The 18,476-nt window shown below is 40.5% G+C and overlaps 1 protein-coding gene across 1 annotated transcript in view; it reads left to right on the plus strand.

Moving 5' to 3' along the window:
• Positions 1 to 17,246, plus strand: part of CA4 (carbonic anhydrase 4) — a 66,479-nt gene extending 49,233 nt beyond the window's left edge. The window contains exons 7-8 of the mRNA XM_089676624.1: positions 8,705 to 8,865; positions 15,425 to 17,246. Of these exons, the coding sequence (XP_089532750.1) occupies positions 8,705 to 8,865; positions 15,425 to 15,604 (341 nt within the window). The 3' untranslated portion in view covers positions 15,605 to 17,246. The remainder of the gene's footprint in view (positions 1 to 8,704; positions 8,866 to 15,424) is intronic.
• Positions 17,247 to 18,476: the final 1,230 nt, after the last annotated feature.

The raw sequence follows: 18,476 nt of genomic DNA on the forward strand, positions 1-18,476 counted from the left end.
GCTTTAGACACTGAGTTTATGACTATTATAACTAATTTGAAACATTTGTTACTGAATTGATTACTTTTAACGGCTTCCTGACCGCCCTATAGCAGAAATACTGCTACAGGGCAGCGGGTGCGCAAAATCACGTATACATACATGATTTTGCATTTCCATTTGTGGCCGCAGCTGTCAATCACTGGGTCCTGACCAGCATCTCCGACAGGGAGGAGAACTGTTTGGAAACAAAATAGTTCTCCTTGTCAGCTTGTGCACACTGCATTGGATGGCTGTGCACAGCACAGCCATCCAAAGCAGTGTGCTTACAGTGAAGCACATGGACACAGAACAGAATAAAACAGCACACAGTTAACCCTTTGATCACCCCTCATGTTAACCCCTTCCTGCCCAGTGCCATTAGTACACTGTCAGTGCTTTTTTTTTTAGCACTGATCACTGTATTGGTGTCACTGGGGATGTCAGTGACACCAAGTGAGTTCCCCCCCAGTGGTAGAATGCCCCGCTATAAGTCGCTGATCACGATTACTAGTAAAAATAACAAATAAAATAAAAATCCCAGTATATATACCACCATTTGTAAATGCTATAACTTTCACTAAACCAATTAATTTACACATATTTACACAATTTTTTTTAGCAAAGACATATAGCAGAATACATTTTGGCAAAATTTATGATGAAATTAGAATTTTTATATTTTTATACTGGAGATGTTTAATAACAAAAAGTCTAAAATATTGTTTTTTCTCAAAATGTTCGTTTTTTCATAGCGTAAAAAATAAAAAAAACGCACAGGTGATCAAATACCACAGAAAGAAAGCTTAATTCATGGGAAAAAAGGATGTACATTTCCTTTGGATGCAGCATTGCATGACTACACAATTGTCAGTTAAAGTAACGCAGCGCCGTAATGCAAAAAATGGCCTGGTCAGGAAGGGGGGTAAATCCGCTGGAAAGCAATGTTTGAAATTACAGGACATATTTATAAGTAGTGTAAGGACATTCAGCATACATTGACTGCAGGTGAATCAATCACTGTAATTTATAACACATGCACCAGAAAGAGACACCTGCAGTGAATGTTTGGTGAATGTCCTATTTACTACTATCATAATATACCTAGTTAAGAAAGCATACATCATAATCTTTCAACTATGATAAGGGAAGCAGTTAAGGCCCTGTTACTTTAAAGTGTTACTAAGCCCACAACAGTAAAATCAGTCTGTATCTGCAGTAAAGCATGCTTGTTATACTCACAGTGGAACCTAAGGGGTTAATCCTCTGCATTGTGTAAAAATGCTGTTTGATCCTGACTGCTCTGATCCTCCCCTTCTTCCAGTGCTCCCCTCTTATCTCCTGATAAGACATATTGTGTGGAGACACTGCACATGCTTAATTTGGTGTGTATTGCTAGATATATTTTTTTTTTTGGGGGGGGAGAGTGCATGTGATCAGCACAGGGCTAATCAGCACTGCTAGGACAGAGGTCAGGGGTTCTGCATCCTCCTAGAGAAAACTCCTCCTACAAGATTTAACCAGTGCTCTGCTGGACACTGCTAGAAGTCACAAGACTGCTCTATCTGCTGATGAGAAAAAGTATTTAGCAGTTTATATTTACTAAAACAATTGCATTTCCATCTCTGTGTACTGTGGGAGACCAGATATAGTGAATGCAGGGTCCTGGGTTTAGTACCACTTTAACTCCCTGAAAAAGATTTACAGGAAAAGTCAATATTTGCATATAGATTCAACTGGATCTACTGTTTGTTTTGACATATATTTTTTTGCTGCAATTTACATATATAGGAAAATAGGATGTTTGAACATGTTACTTACACTTTGAAGGGTACTTTTCAGTTTAATTGTATGTATAAAGGAAATTACAATTCATTCACTGTTATTATGCTCAATGACACCTTCGCTGGGGTTCTCACAATTGCCAGGTCAAGCAAACACCATCTTAGTGCTGGACCCATATTGTAGGCTGGAACCGCAATGAAATAAGTAGATCTGATGTAGATAGGATGCAGGGCTATCCCATTATTTTAACTGAACCAAAATAGCAAAGAAGTGAGGAAAACGCTAAGGTACCTAGAGTAATGCGTCAAGTATGATTCTCAGAAAGGACATCTTCTGTGGCGTATTACTCCCAACTAGATGTTTTTTTAATATTTTTTTGGGTGGTTTTTTTACATATTTAATTTAGCTCTACTGAATAAATACCTTTGACACACTTTGTTTTGTGTATGTTGCCAAACCCTGCAGAAACACAGCACACACTCAAAGTGTAACTTTTGATGAGAAAGAAACAAACGTGTCATGGTCAGTTACATACAGCGCAAGGATTTTAGAGTAATTCCTACCTGGCACCATTTGTGCTAGAAGAAACACACATATATTTATTTCCTAAGTACTGCATGGGAGGGTCTTCCTACTATAGTCACATGAGCAATCCCAATGCTGTATTTTTTTAATATAATTTTTATTTATAAATTTCCAAGTACAAAGCAAATAATAGAAAATAAAATAATAAGGCACATACATGGGAGTACACATTCCCGCCACATCAGTTACAATATGTAATACAGCGGCAAAGGAATTCACAATCCCAAACAGTATAAGAGTAAGTGCATCATATGTGATATGCTTGAGTTACACATGAGGGAACAAAAAGCCCCCAGGGATATTCCAGTGCGTACCTGATTGCTGCAGTGGAATGCCAGTGGAACTAAAGTGTACCCGAAGAGGACGCCAACAAAACTGAACTTTACATAGACTCCCACCACAGCCAGCTGCATAGAGCCAAAAGCAAAAGGATAAAAGTTATCCGTTGGTTCACCTGGACAAGTTGTTGGAAGGAAGGATCAGCTAGAACTAGTAAGGCGATATCCAGGCTAGAGTGGGTTATGTCATATCCAGTGGTATACCTCTGCCAGGGTGCCCAGATGGAATTAAAGTTGGCTTTTGTACCCCTACATGTAGCCACCCACTCCTCGGCCTCCATGATCTCAGTGACCTTCTTAATCCAGTCCCCACGACTAGGAACAGAAACACTCATCCAATTTATCAGGATTAAAACGCTTAGCTGCATTAAGCATGTGAGGAAGAGCACTTTGTTTATAACTAGCTAGCGGAATCGTGGGGACATGGAGCAAGAAGTGAGATGATGAGAGGGGTAGGTCTACCTCCAGAATCTCAGCTATGCAGTCCTGTATTTCATCCCATTAAAGCCTGATCTTGGGATATTCCCACCGCATATGGAGTAGCATACCCCTCTGACCGTATCTTCTCCGGCATAGATCAGAAGGCAGGTAAATCCGGGAAAGAGCAGCAGGCACTTGGTACCACCTGGTTAACAGTTTACAATTATTATCTTGTGTTTTCATATCTATAGAGCTGGAATGAGTCAGGTGGTCTTCAGTGAAGCAGTTGGTCTTCAGTGAACTCGCACTGTAGGTCCCGTTCCCAGTCCCTGATATAACTCGGCTTAGGTTGAGAGGCAGTAGAGAGTAGCAGCTTATACAGTCATGGCCGAAATTGTTGGCACCCTTGATATTTTTCCTGAAAATCAAGTATTTCACACAAAAAAGGTATTGCATTAACACATGTTTTGCTATACACATGTTTATTCCCTTTGTATGTATTGGAACAAATATAAAACAGAGGCAGAAAAGCAAATATGACATAATGTCACACAAAACCCCAAAAATGGGCTGGACAAAAGTATTGGCACCCTTAACTTAATATTTGGTTGCACACCCTTTGGAAAACATAACTGAAATCAGTCGCTTCCTATAACCATCAATAAGCTTCTGACACCTCTCACCCGGAATTTTGGACCACTCTTCCTTTGCAAACAGCTCCAGGTCTCTCTTATTGGAAGGACACCTTTTCCCAACAGCAATTTTAAGATCTCTCCACAGGTGTTCAATGGGATTTAGATCTGGGCTCATTGCTGGCCACTTCAGAACTCTCCAGCGCTTCTTTGCCATCCATTTCTGAGTGCTTTTTGACGTATGTTTGGGGTCATTGTCCTGCTGGAAGACCCAGGATCTTGGACGCAAACCCAGCTTTCTGACACTGGGCCCTACAGTGCGACCCAAAATCCTTTGGTAATCCTCAGATTTCATGATGCCTTGCACACAGTCAAGGCACCCAGTGCCAGAGGCAGCAAAACAACCCCAAAACATCATTGAACCTCCACCATATTTTACCGTAGGTACTGTGTTTTGTTCTTTGTAGGCCTCATTCCGTTTTCGGTAAACAGTAGAATGATGTGCTTTACCGAAAAGCTCTATCTTGGTCTCATCTGTCCACAAGACGTTTTCCCAGAAGGCTTTTGGCTTACTCAAGTACATTTTGGCAAACTGTAGTCTTGCTTTTTTATGTCTCTGTGTCAGCAGTGGGGTCCTCCTGGGTCTCCTGCCATAGCGTTTCATTTCATTTAAATGTCGACGGATAGTTCGCGCTGACACTGATGCTCCCTGAGCCTGCAGGACAGCTTGAATGTCTTTGGAACATGTTTGGGGCTGCTTATCCACCATCCGGACTATTCTGCGTTGCAATCTTTCATCAATTTTCCTCATCCGTCCACGACCAGGGAGATTAGCTACAGTGCCATGGGTTGCAAACTTCTTGATAATGTTGCGCACTGTGGACAAAGGCAAATCTAGTTCTCTGGAGATGGACTTGTAACCTTGAGATTGTTGATATTTTGCCACAATTTTGGTTCTCAGGTCCTCAGACAGTTCTCGTCTCCTCTTTCTGTTGTCCATGCTTAGTGTGGCACAGACAGACACACAATGCAAAGGTTAAGTGAACGTCTCTCCTTTTTATCTGCTTTCAGGTGTGATTTCTATATTGCCCACACCTGTTACTTGCCCCAGGTGAGTTTACAGGAGCATCACATGCTTGTAACATTCTTATTTATCCGCAGTTGTGAAAGGGTGCCAATACTTTTGTCCAGCCCATTTTTGGAGGTTTGTGTGACATTATGTCGAATTTGCTTTCTTTCCTCCCTTTTTTTGTTTTGTCCCAATACACACAAAGGGAATAAACATGTGTATAGCAAAACATGTGTTAATGCAATACGTTTCGTGAGAAATACATGATTTCCTGGAGAAATATCAAGGGTGCCAACAATTTCGGCCATGACTGTATAAAACCAAAATCAGTTGTGGAGTAGGGTCAGGGACTCCCCACAGACATTCAAAAGCTGTTAAAGTGGACCTAGTCTGAGTGTAGAAAAAGTGGCGAAGTTGACGATAACGCCAAATGTGCAGGGGAAAGTGGCCATAGTGCTCCCTAAAGGAAGCTAGAAAAATAAATGTACTCCCTTTTATAAATCTGGCAAGACTAAAAACCCTGTCCCGAGCCCATGATCCAAAGAATGTTAATCTATCCCCGGGGGGAAACCATAGGAATCCCCCCACTGGTGCCAATGGAGACTCCGGAGGCGCCAGCGAGTGGGAGCCGTTTAATGTATCCTACACCCTAAACCCACAACCCAATCAGAGAGTCCTCTGTCTCCCTTACCCATGGGGCATATGATAACTTATGCCCTGCCATTGTTTTTTCTAAGGGGATCCAAAGTTTTGAAGAAGAATGAAACCACCAATTTAGAATCTACTGAAGTGCAACTGCTCTGTAGTATTATTTTATGTCAGGTATACCAAGACCCCCTAGCAGTTTAGGTTTTTTCAACGTGGCTATAGCTATTCGTGGTCTTTTACCATTCCAGACGTTGTGATCATATGTTGAAGCTCAAGAAAGATGCATTTGGGCAGGAGAACAGGCACCATCTGCAGGAAAAACATAATTCTGGGTAGAATAGTCATCTTAATTATGTGGGTACAGGCCAACACAGTGAAGGACACCCTATTCCATGACTGAAGATCATGATGGATCTTATTGACCAAGGGATTATAATTGGTCATGTACAAAGAGTCGAAGCAATCTGTGAATTGAATCCCCAGATATGTCAGGGAAGTGGGGGTTCAGGTAAAGGAGAAGGCATTCTGCAAAGCCGCAGAGAAAGTCAAAGGCAGGGTTATCAGTAGAATCTCTGACTTAGAGTAGTTTATCTTAAAGTTAGACACCTGACCATAAGCCTGTAATTCCGCCATCAAGTTGGGCAACGAGACAAGGTGGTCCGTGATATGGAACAAAATCTCATATACGGAAAGCTTATGCTCCGTGGCTCCCATCGTAACACCCTTTCTATCTGAGTTTGCTCTAACCCTGCAGAGCAAGGGTTCCAAGGTAAGGACAAACAAGAGAGGTGAAAGGGGACACCTCTGTCTTGTGCCATTCCGGATGGGAAACTCCAAAGACAAGGAACCATTAAACCTTAACTAATCATATTGGTAGGTAAGACATAAAGTGCAGAGATCCAACTCAGCATATGAGGGACAAGACCCAACCTCTCTAGTACAGCCATGAGGAAGTGCCAGTCGACCCGATCAAACGCTTTGTCAGCGTCCGTAGAAAGCACTAGATAGGGAGGGGGTTGGTGTTGCATTCAGACCCAATAAATAAGCTGGATTGCTCTAATTAAATTATCCTTCGCTTCCCCGGCCATCTATAAATCCAGTCTGATCAGGGTTGATTATCAAAAGAAGTGTTTCAGCCAATTGGCAAGGATCTTAGAGAATATCTTCCAGTCAGTGTTCAATAAGAATATCGGCCAGTAAAGTAAAGTAAAGTATGGTCCTTCTCTTCCTTCTTGAGAACCGTGACATGTGCCAAGAGGGCATCTTGAGGGATGTGGCCTCCTGAAGCAAGGGAGTTGAAGTACCTACACATGTTTTTGGAGCACTGATAAAAACTTCAAGTAGTATTGCCATCAGGGCCAGGGCTTTTACGATTGGGAAGGGATTTCACAGTAAGTAACAATTCCTCTGGGGTTATAGGTAACTCTAAATCAGCCCGTTGCCCAGGGGTAAGGGAGGGAAGTCCAGAGGAGGAGAGGTAGGGATGTATGCAAGAGAGCTTCTAGTCCTCGCCAGCAGGAGGGCGAGCAGTGTCCAGATACAGTGTGGCATAATAATCGTGAAACAACGACGCAATTTTGGAAGTATGCACAACAGACATCCTGGAGCCTGGAGTTTGTGGACACATATAAAAGCACAATTCTTGTGAAGGGCTCTCACCAACATCCGACATTTATTGGCATATTTATAATATTTGTGAGCGACAAACCACAGGCAATGGCAAATAAGTCGGTCAGGAAGTTGTGAGAAAAGCTTGCGGAGTTCAATGAGATGCTATAATGCCCCTGGCGTCGCCTGATGTTTGTGATGTAACTCTGCCTGCTGTAGTGCCATAAGGACCTGATGGAAATCTACCTGCCTCTCCTTCTTTAGCTTAGAACCAAGGGAAATGAGTATGCCACGCACAACCACCCTGTGGCCCTCCCAGGTGACACAACCACTGACCCCCTCCGTGATGTTTTCAGGGAAATATTGTGTTAGAGTTTCCATGACTTTCGCCACAATCATCTAAATGATTTTGATTGAGTATCCATGACCAATTTCTAGCAACTGAACCAGGGAGCAGGAGAGAGACCATTATCAGAGTGTGGTCAGAGATAATAAGCTGTTCTATGGAGGAGTCAGTCAAGGTCTCCAACTTATGGTTGTCTACGAACAACAGGTCAATTCTAGTATAAGTGTCATGGACTTGTGAATAGCAGATAAAATCTTTCTCAGATGCATGCATAGCCCTCCAACTATCTACCAGAGAGTGAGCCTACAGAAGTGTTTGATAAAAGCGTAGGAATGTGTGGGGCGATCGCGAGAAGTGTCCAAAGGTCCAGACTGACATTAAAATCCCCACCCATAATCAACTTACCCCCCCTAAAATCTGCCAAACAGTCTAAAACCGAATCCATAAAAGTGAGTTGAAGAGAATTCGGGGCATAAAGTGTAGCAAAAGTGTATTTCTGTCCCTGAATAGTCCCTTTCAGAAATATGAATCTACCCTGGGGATCCTCATAGTGGTCTATGGGTTGAAAAGGACAATTTATATGTAGGGCGATGGCAGTGCCAGAGTCTTCGCCACTGGGGAAGACTGAGGAACCACTGTGAGAATAGGTGAGTAGGACGTTTAGGGACGGGGGGGGGTTAAAATGAGTTTCCTGCAGAAACGGTACCTGCGCCCCGAGTCACTTGAGCTCTAGCCACAGCCTGTTTCACTTATTAGGGGAACAGAGATGACAAACATTATAGGACACTACCTTAACCGCAGCCATAGGAAAAAAGAAGAAAAGTTTTCCAAGTGACCAAACAGATGCTCCCAAGCCTAGGGAGGTAGAGAAGTAGGCTGTACAGGCTTCCTATATGCAGTTGATCACAAACATCTAGCTGTACCCTTCACAGGAATACAGTGGGCTGGGGGGTGTACAGCTGTTAACACCCGAGTGAATGAGAGCTACTTGTTGATAAAGCTTTCTATGATTATTAGCAATAATGGAGATACTTATAAAGCAAAAGCAAATGTGACTATCACCCAACATTCTCTAGTGGTGAATCAATCACTGTCATTTAAAACACCTATACCTGGAAATCCACCTACACTGAAAATTTGCTGAATGCACTACATAAAGGTTTGTTCTTTTAGATAATGCAAGAAAAAATGTTCAACAAAATATTTTCCTTGATGTTAAAGTAAACTATGTTTGTTTTTTGTTTTTTTAAATCAGACAGTACAACTGTTTTAAACGTGAAATTACAAGACCTGATTCCAGAAGAAATATATCTAGAACATTTCTACAGATATGATGGCTCTCTCACTACTCCTGAATGTTATGAAACTGTCATCTGGACTGTCTTTCCTGAAACAATAAAGCTAAGCAGAGATCAGGCATGTAGTTTTATTAAAATCTCAGTTTCACGCTCTCACTACCTCCCTCTTTTTTTTTCTTTCACTATCTTCCTATTATCTATCATATATTTTGTCAATAGTAAATCCACATTTACCCTAGTGTAGTGCGTGAATGCACACAAAATGCACACGTTCATGAAATGTGCAAAAAACGAGTGTCTCGTTTGTGATACCGTTTATTGTTAATAGCACCACGTGTCAAGCAAGAAGTGCATTTTTGCATGCACAAGAATCTGCGACAATTGGGGAGAAACATGCAGTTAAAAACCACAAATTCAAAAAGGTGCATGGGTATATTTTCTGCATTTCTTGCATGTAGAGCAGCCCATTGAAATGAATAGGCTTTCTCTATGTGCAAATAGCAAAAGCGAGCGACAGCTGATATAATGCGTTAGTAATGTGGAAGGGAGTTTTTGTCTACCTATTCAGTGTCTTATTAATATCAAAGGTAACCACTTCAGCTCTTACACTTGTATACTCTTATGGACCAAGCAACTTTTTTGCTTTTCCTCATAGGCCTTTTGACTCGGTGATAGCTTTGTCATTACTTATGATCTACATGAGATATACTGTATATACAGTGGGTAAAATATGTATTGAACACAACACCATTTTGCTCGGTAAATATATCTCTATTGCTATCTAGGTGCTATTGACATGAAATTGTCACCAGACGTTGGTAACAACCCATGCAATTCATACATACAAAGAAAAAAAAACAAATAAGTGCAGAAAAAAAAGTTGTGTAATAAAATGGAATGACACAGGAAAAAAGTTTTGAACACATAAAGACAGAGAGGTGCAAAAATGCATGAAAAGCCAAGACACCAGCTGACATCTATCAGTAATTAGAAAGCAATCCTGCCCCTTGTCAGTGCAAATTAATATCAGCTGGTTCAGTCTCAACTGCTGGTCTATAAGAAGGTGTCTCATTGCCAAGGTGTCACACAAAAAAAATCTCATGATGGGTGAAAACAAAGAGCTCCCTCAAGACCTTTGCAACCGTATTGTTGCAAAACATACTGATGGCATTGGTTCCAGAATTTTTTCTAAACATCTGAATGTTCCAGTGTGCACAGTTGAGGCCATAATCCGGGAGTGAAAGACTATAATTTCACCATAAACCGCCCATGACCAGGTCCTCCTTGCAAGAATTTTGACAGAGGAGTGAAAAGAATTGTCAGAAGAGTAGTCCAATAGCCAAGGACCACTTGTGGAGAGCTTCAGAAAGACCTGGAATTAGCAGGTACAATTGTTTCAAAGAAAACAATAAGTAATGCACTCAACCTCCATGGCCTGTATGCACACTCACCACGCAAGACTCCATTGCTGAAGAAAAAGTATGTTGAAGCTTGTTTAAGGTTTGCTGCACAACATTTAGAAAAGCCTGTGAAATACTGGGAGAATATATTCTGGTCAGATGAGACCAAAATGTTACTCTTTGGATGACATAATACTCACCATGTTTGGAGGTCAAATGGCACTCCATATCACCCCAAAAACACCATACCAACAGAGAAGTTTAGAGGTGGAAACATCATGGTGTGGGGCTGTTTTTTTAGCATACAGTACTGGCAAACTTCATATCTTTGAAGGAAGGATGAATGGAAAAATGTACCAAGACATTCCTGATAAAATCTGCTGCCATCTACCAGGATGATGAAGATGAAACGAAGGTGGACATTTTAGCAAGACAATGATCACAAACACAAAGCCAAGGAAACTCTCAATTGGTTTAAAAGAAAGAAAATACAGCTGCTAGAATGGCCCAGCCAATCACCTGACTTGAATCCAATAGAAAATATATGGAAAGAACTAAATATCACAGTTCATAGAAGAGGCCCACGGAACCTTCAAGATTTAAAGACTGTGTGGAAGAATGGGCCAAAATCACACCTGAGCAATGCATGCGACTAGTTTCTGCATACAGGAAGCGTCTTGAAGCTGTCATTACAAACAAAGGATTTTGTAGAACTATTAAATAAATTTCATTTAGCGTGTTCAATACTTTTCCCCTGTGTCATTCCATTTTATTACACATAACCTGATTTCTGAATGTATTTGTTTTGGTTTCTTTGTATGTATGGATCGCATGGGTTGTTACCCACATGTGGTGAAAATTTTATGTCAATAGCACCTTTAGAAATCTGTTTACTGAGAAAAATGGTGATGCATTTTATATATATTTACATATACACACACTATATTGCCAAACATATTGGAACGCCTGCCTTTACACACACATGAACTTTAATGGCATCCCAGTCTTAGTCCGTTGGGTTTACTAATGAAACCCACCCTTTGCAGCTATAACAGCTTCAACTGTTTTGGGAAGGCTGTCCACAAGATTTAGGAGTGTGTCTATGGGAATGTTTGACCATTTTTTCAGAAGCACATTTGTGAGGTCAGGCACTGATGTTGGATGAGAAGGCCTGGCTCGTAGTCTCCGCTCTAATTCATCCCAAAGGTTGAGGTCAGGACTCTGTGCAGGCCAGTCAAGTTCCTCCACCCGAAACTCACTCATGCATGTCTTTATGGACCTTGCTTTGTGCACTGGTGCACAGTCACGTTGGAACAGGAAAGGGCCATCCCCAAACTGTTCCCACAAAGTTGGGAGCATGAAATTGTCCAAAATGTCTTGGTATGCTAACACCTTAAGAGTTCCCTTCACTGCAACTAAGGGGCCAAGGCCAACCCCGGAAAAACAACCTCACACTATAATCCCCCCTCCACCAAACTATACACTTGGCACAATGCAGTCAGGCAAGTACCGTTCCCCTGGAAACCGCCAAACCCAGACATGTCCATCGGATTGCCAGACAGAGAAGCATGATTTGTCACTCCAGAGAACATGTCTCTACTGCTCTAGAGTCCAATGGCGGCATACTTTACCACATCCAATGCTTTGCATTGCACTTGGTGATGTAAGGCTTGGATGCAGCTGCTCAGCCATAGAAACCCATTCCTTGAAGCTCTCTATACTCTGTTGTTGTGCTAATCTGAAGGCCACACAAAGTTTGGAGGTCTTTAGCTATTGACTCTGCAGACAGTTGGTGACTTTTGTGCACTGTGTGCTTCAGCATGCGCTTACTTCGCTCGTCATTTTACGTGGCCTACCACTTCGTGGCTGAGTTGCTGTTGTTCCCAGTTGCTTCCACTTTGTTATAATACCACTAGCAGTTGACCGTGGAATATTTAGTAGCAAGGAAATTTCACAGATGGACTTATTGCACAGGTGGCAACCTAATACAGTACCATGCTTGAATTCACTGAGCTTGTGAGAGCGACCCATTCTTTCATAAATGTTTGTAGAAACAGTCTGCATGCTTAGGTACTTGATTTTATACACCTGTGGCCATGGAGGTGATTGGAACACCTAAATCCAATGATCAGGAGGGGTGTCCCAATACTTCTATCAGTATAGTATATATATATTTAATTATTTATTCAGTGTATATTTACTTTTTTTTTTAGAATACACACACAGTAGGTGCAGTGTAGCGCCACCCATAGTAATGAATGAACATTCGCTGTGCATAGGCATATGCTGTACACGAGCACAGATGCAAATCTTTCAATGCCGCTTGTGTGCATCCAGGGATTTACACATGTACATGTACTAGTGTACATATATTCATTACTACAAGTAGCTGTACACTGGAAATGCACCAGTGGAAATACACCATCCTTTTTTGTGTTTGCCTTGTTTTTTTTCAACCTATGGGCACAAAGACATAGCAAAGTAAAAAAACTATCTTTTTCTAGTTTTACCAGTGTTAGTTTTAAAACAGCAAAAGGTGCCCATTGTAATCTACAGGTTGTACCATTTTTTAATGACACTAAGGGCTCGTTCAAACAAGTGCCCTTTTGAAGAGCAATCCATGGTGGACTGCTTTTCAGAAGATGTCAGGCAATATGTCACCTTCTCATCACCTATTTTAATCCTAAAATTTCTGCCACATGCATTGGGTCACATTTGTTGGCAGCTACTGCCTGCTGAATGCAACATGCAGTTTAACTTTTGGCGCAACATGTGTATAACCTAGCGCTGTTGTATGCCCTTATTTAGGTAGGCGGTTGGGGGTGACTTAACTGCCTACTCTTTATAGCCACCCATGTGAACGTGCCCTAAAGCTACCAAACGCAATAAACACCTGCGCTCTTAATAGCTCCCTTTTTTGTTAATTCATGACCAATAACAGCTGTGCTAGAATAGAAATTTACTTAAAAATCTTAATAATAAAAAAAAAATTCCCAGTACTAACATATTCTTGCCAACCAAACAATATACCCACATTACCTAATAATTATTCAAGCATCACAAGCTTTGTTGTCTGCACTATAATTACTCACTAATCACTTTATTTTTATATTGACTACTGCACAGAAAATACAGCATTTGGAATATTTTATGTTTGCACTTTATATGGTTATACAACATTTCATATACATTTTTATTGTAGGGTCATGATTGGAATGTGAGTGTATATTGTTTGGTTTGCAAAGGTATTTTAGCTTCTTAAAATCTTTGACAGGTTTAAATACAGAGTGGCTGGATGCTGTACAGAGCAGTACTCATGTTAAGGATGTATGCCCCAAATGCGGAATTCTTGTTAGGTGCATATGTCCCTGAACACACTAAATGCCTAAACGCAAGTACTGATCGGTACAGTATCCAGCTGCCACACCTTCCAACCTGTAACACTCCAGCCTGTCAGAATCTTTGACAGGCTGGAATATGTGGCAGCTGGATGCTTTACAGAGCAGTACTTGCAAGCAGTACTTGTGATTGTCTCCAGTGGACTGGTTCTTAGAAAGTAAAATCAGATTCTACACGGTTTCAGACTGTTCTGCAATTCTGTAAATTGGCTACACACAGCTTTATAAGTACCTGTAATAAATATGACAAAATCTTTTATTAGCATTCAGGGGAAAAAAGACCCAGTGTTCCAATAAGAGCTGGTATAGAACTTCCCTATGTACATTATTATTATTATACAGGATTTATATAGCGCCACCAGTTTGCGCAGCACTTTACAAAATGAAGGTAGACATTACAGTTGCAATACAATTTAGTACAAAAGGAAACAGAGGGCCCTGCTCATTAGAGCTTACAATCTAGGAGGAAGGGTTGAGTGATACAAAAGGTAATAGCTGTGGGGGATGAGCTGATGGAGGAAATAAAAGGCAGTTTACAAGGTAGAAGCAGGATAGGCTTCTTTAAAGAGAGAGTTTTTTTTGGGATCGTCTAAAGGTGGATAGATTAGGAGATAGCTGGACAGATTGGGGTAGGGAGATCCATAGGATTGGAGCAGCTCGGGAGAAGTCCTGGAGGTGAGCATGGGAGGAGGTGACGCAGGAACTAGAGAGCAGAAGGTCTTGGGAGGATCGAAGAGAGCGGTTTGGTTGATATTTTGAGACCAGGCTGGTGATGTAGCTGGGGGCTGAGTTGTGGATGGCTGTGTAAGTTTTTGTTAGTATTTTGAATTTTATTCGTTGGGCAACTGGAAGCCAGTGGAGGGATTGGCAGAGAGGGGTAGCAGACACTGAACGGTTGGTAAGGTGGATGAGCCTGGCAGCAGTATTCATGATGGACTGGAGGGGGGATAGCCTATGTAAAGGTAAGCCGATGAGGAGGGAGTTGCAGGAGTCAAGGCGAGAGATAACCAGGGAGTGAATTAGGAGCTTTGTGTAATCATTGATTAAAAAGGGACGTATTCTGGAGATGTTGTGGAGGTTGAGGTGGCATGATTTGGACAGGGATTGGATGTGGGCCTGAGAGGATAGTTCAGAATCCAGGGTTACCCCTAGCACCCTGGCATGCGGGGATGGGTTGATAGTGGTGCTATTGATCCTGACTGAGAAATCAGGGGAAGAGACACGTGGGGGAGGAAATATGAGCTCAGTTGTGGATAGATTAAGTTTTAGGAAGTAGTGTGACATCCAGTCTGATATGTCTGTTAGTAAATCAGTGATAAGTGAGGAAACTGATGGGGTGAGCTGAGGGGTAGAGAGATAGATTTGTGTGTCATCAGTATAGAAATGGTATTGGAAACCATGGGAAGCTCTCAGCTGACCCAAGGAAGAGGTGTAGATCGAGAATAGGAGAGATCCAAGGACAGAACCTCGGGGGACCCCAACAGTAAGATTAGGAGAGGAGGAAGTAGAGTTGTGACACTGAAGGTGCGGTGAGATAGGTACGATTTGAACCAATTGAGAGTACAGTCACAGAGACCAAGTAAATAAAGTTTTTTTTTAGGAGGGGGTGGTCAACTGTGTCAAAGGCAGCAGAGAGGTCCAAGAGTAAAAGTACGGTATATTGACCATTGGTTGACCATTGGTTTTACAAGTCAATAATCACCAATAATTACCAAATAATATTTTGATTCATAAAATTTAAAAAATTAAACCCATTGTTCGAAGAGTGACTCCAAATTTTTATCTGTAACACTTGCTGCACATCAGTTCATTGTAACCTCAATTTCCTTAAAACTGATATTGTGTTTGAATCACACTGTTCATCTCTTTCTTTCCACAGCTGGACGCATTCTACACGAAACTTAATTACTCAGCAGATGCTGTCATGGTGGAGAACTTCAGACCAGTACAAAAACTGGGAGGGAGAACTGTCTATACTTCTGGTGTGGAAGCAGTATTGTCTTGCAGCAGACATTTGCTACTCGCATTGATTGTGACATATATAGCATCAACTTCTTAATCAATGCTCACTGAAGTCTGTAAATGAAGCTGGTTTAGTACTGTTAAACACTGATTGGTATATTGGAGTGGATCTGTAGCTAATGCACTTTGAATGTGGCCATTACTTGGTCTTTTTAGCTATCTTTAAGGAGGGATTATTTCCAATGACAATAAATATGAGGAGCATTCTTTGTACGGACCGTCACATTAATATATACCAAAAGCTGCAGAAACAGTAGTTATCAGCAGGGACCAAAACGTTATTTCAAAGGTTCCTCCATGTTAAAAAGGTTGAGAAAGCCTAGTCTAGAGCAACAGTTCAGAGAATAAAGCTTTATGTTTCTAGTAATAGCAGGCCATCTTTGCAGTGCATTGGCAAAAGCTCCACTTTTAGTATAACTGAATGAAATGAATTATTAGTAACAGTACACCTTTTGTATTTATTCACAAAACAATGCAATGAGGATATGCTAAATGCAGTAATCTATTGCAACCAATATGATTTTAGTTTAATGTAATAAGGCCGATAAAAATTTATTTATGATTAGTGCTGCTATTGGTTACTGCATTAAGGTAATTGATATTTGTCTTATTTAATTAGCCAGTCTTTATGTTGATTTCACAAGCTGCAGTAGAAATACATTTTAAAATAATCAATTAGTCTATGAAATATTGACTTTCATCACTGCTACATAAATAATAGAAAATAGCGTGCATCAAGCTGGATTTGTTCCATAATGGTATAATAATGTTTCTTTTTCATTATTGTTCAACAATACCTCCTAAAGCTATTGGTTGTTAACTTTTGAGATACAAGAGGCCTCAACTCCGGCCCTGATATCACCAAGGAGACTATTCCTTATATGTAATGTTACAGAAGGCTATCATAGATTGCTGATTTACTAGAGAAAATGGTCAAAGCCTGTGGATATGCTATAGATGTGGTTGGTGATGGAGTCAGGCAGCGAATGAAGGCATGTCACATGAGACACCTAGCAATCACTGCTATGACCGCACTATAAAAACCAAAGAGCTGCATGTGGCCCTCGAGCAGTAGGTTGGACACCAGGTCCCTAAGCAAAAGACAAAAGTAAACATCAAACTGTATTCACTCTATAGCATTATAAAAATTCTCTTTTAGCATATACATGTTCTACTACATGTTACCATGTGTTGTGTGTATGCATTTGTTTGCATTTTTACTGTTAACATTTTGCCACATCAAAAATACAGCATTGTGTACACCATATCACAGCAAGTACCAGTCATAGAGCTCAGTTCATAAAGCTAAAACTTTAGGATGGGGATTATGATTATCAAAAATAATTATTTTCTGTCCAATGAGATATGAAAGTTACATTTGAATGGACAACAATAAAGATTCTTATCTTTGTGTTAAAACTTTCTTATATTTCAAGTGTAATTTTAGGCTCCCTGGTGCATACTGTACATCTTTCAGAATCCCAAATATTGGTGTAACTGTTTGCAACTCACATTTTAATGATCAAGTCATACACCAATATGAATATACTAAGCCATTTAACAGAAACAACTACAAATATATGTTAAAGCTAAAGTTTAATCTGCATATATTCACCTTCCCTATCCTCTTCATCAACATGCTAATGAAATGTTTAAATAAAACCTTTCCATTTTCATTACATACTTTGTTTTAGACATTATCACTGTGACTCTGTTCTTCTCTATACAATGCAGTCCTGGTGCAAATAGTGGATTGGCTCTTAGGAGGAGTTTTGCAAATGTCAAAATGTTTTGATCGGTGGGTGTTAACCTGGAGGAGTGGGAATTCTTAGGAATATTGCATTTGGATGCTCTATCTATGTAATGCACACATGTGATGCTTCCATGATTGACAGAACTTAACTCGAATAAATGAAAGGGGTGGGCCAGGGACAGTAAAGCTGGGGAGGAACGGGCAGATGATGCTGAATGTCCTCCAGCCAGGAAATGTGGATAGCTTTCTGTAACTTGCTGCAACTTTTACTACACACTCAAGCGGAGAAATCAGAGTTAGGATTCATTCACACTTGTGCGACTTCAAAATTCTGCAATTTTCATTGCGACTTTACAGTGGGACTTTGATACCACTTTGGCTTTGACCAAGGATAATTGTTTCTGCTGTACAAAGTCGCACACAAATCACATGTACAACATTCAGGTGTGACTTTCATGCAAGTTTGGAGGGTTTACATTAAAGTCTATGGCCCTCAAGTCACATGAAAGTCGGACCAAAGTAGTGCAGGAACTACTTTGAAGTCGCTGCGACTTGAAGTTGCACAGATATGAATGGTACCCATTGAGAAACATGGGTTTGTCATGACACTTTGGGCCCCAGAGTCGCATGACAAGTTGCATAAATGTGAATGGACCCTAAGCAGTTTCAGTACAGGAGAGGAGACTGTACAACTGTGCAAAAGTGAAAGTAAATTCAGCTTTAATGTATAATATGCCATGTCTAATGTAAGTTATATTATGTTATTTTTCTATCTTCAGACTATGGTTATAAGTTTATTTAATTTAAGCAAGATATACCATATACAAGAACAGTTCTTTAAATTCTGTCTGAATGATTGTTTTAATTACATTACCACAAATATATTTTTTATATTGTAAGATTGTGTCAGTGTATGTTGTAAATAGCTCTGTTTACAGAAACAAAAGTTGAAATATTTTGAATTTCTATTAAGGGAAACACAGGCTGAAATATTGAAAATTTCTATTAACGAAAACATAGTTTGAAATATTGTGAATTGCTATTAATGGAAACACAGGTTGAAATATTGTGAATTTCTATTAATGAAAAAACTGATGGAGGTATTGTGAATTTCTATTAACAGAAACACAGGTTGGAATATTGTGAATTCCTATTC

The sequence above is a fragment of the Staurois parvus genome, unplaced genomic scaffold (genome assembly GCF_062004578.1).
Source record: "Staurois parvus isolate SC_StPar_1 unplaced genomic scaffold, SC_StPar_1.0 ptg000172l, whole genome shotgun sequence".
Taxonomy (NCBI): domain Eukaryota; kingdom Metazoa; phylum Chordata; class Amphibia; order Anura; family Ranidae; genus Staurois; species Staurois parvus.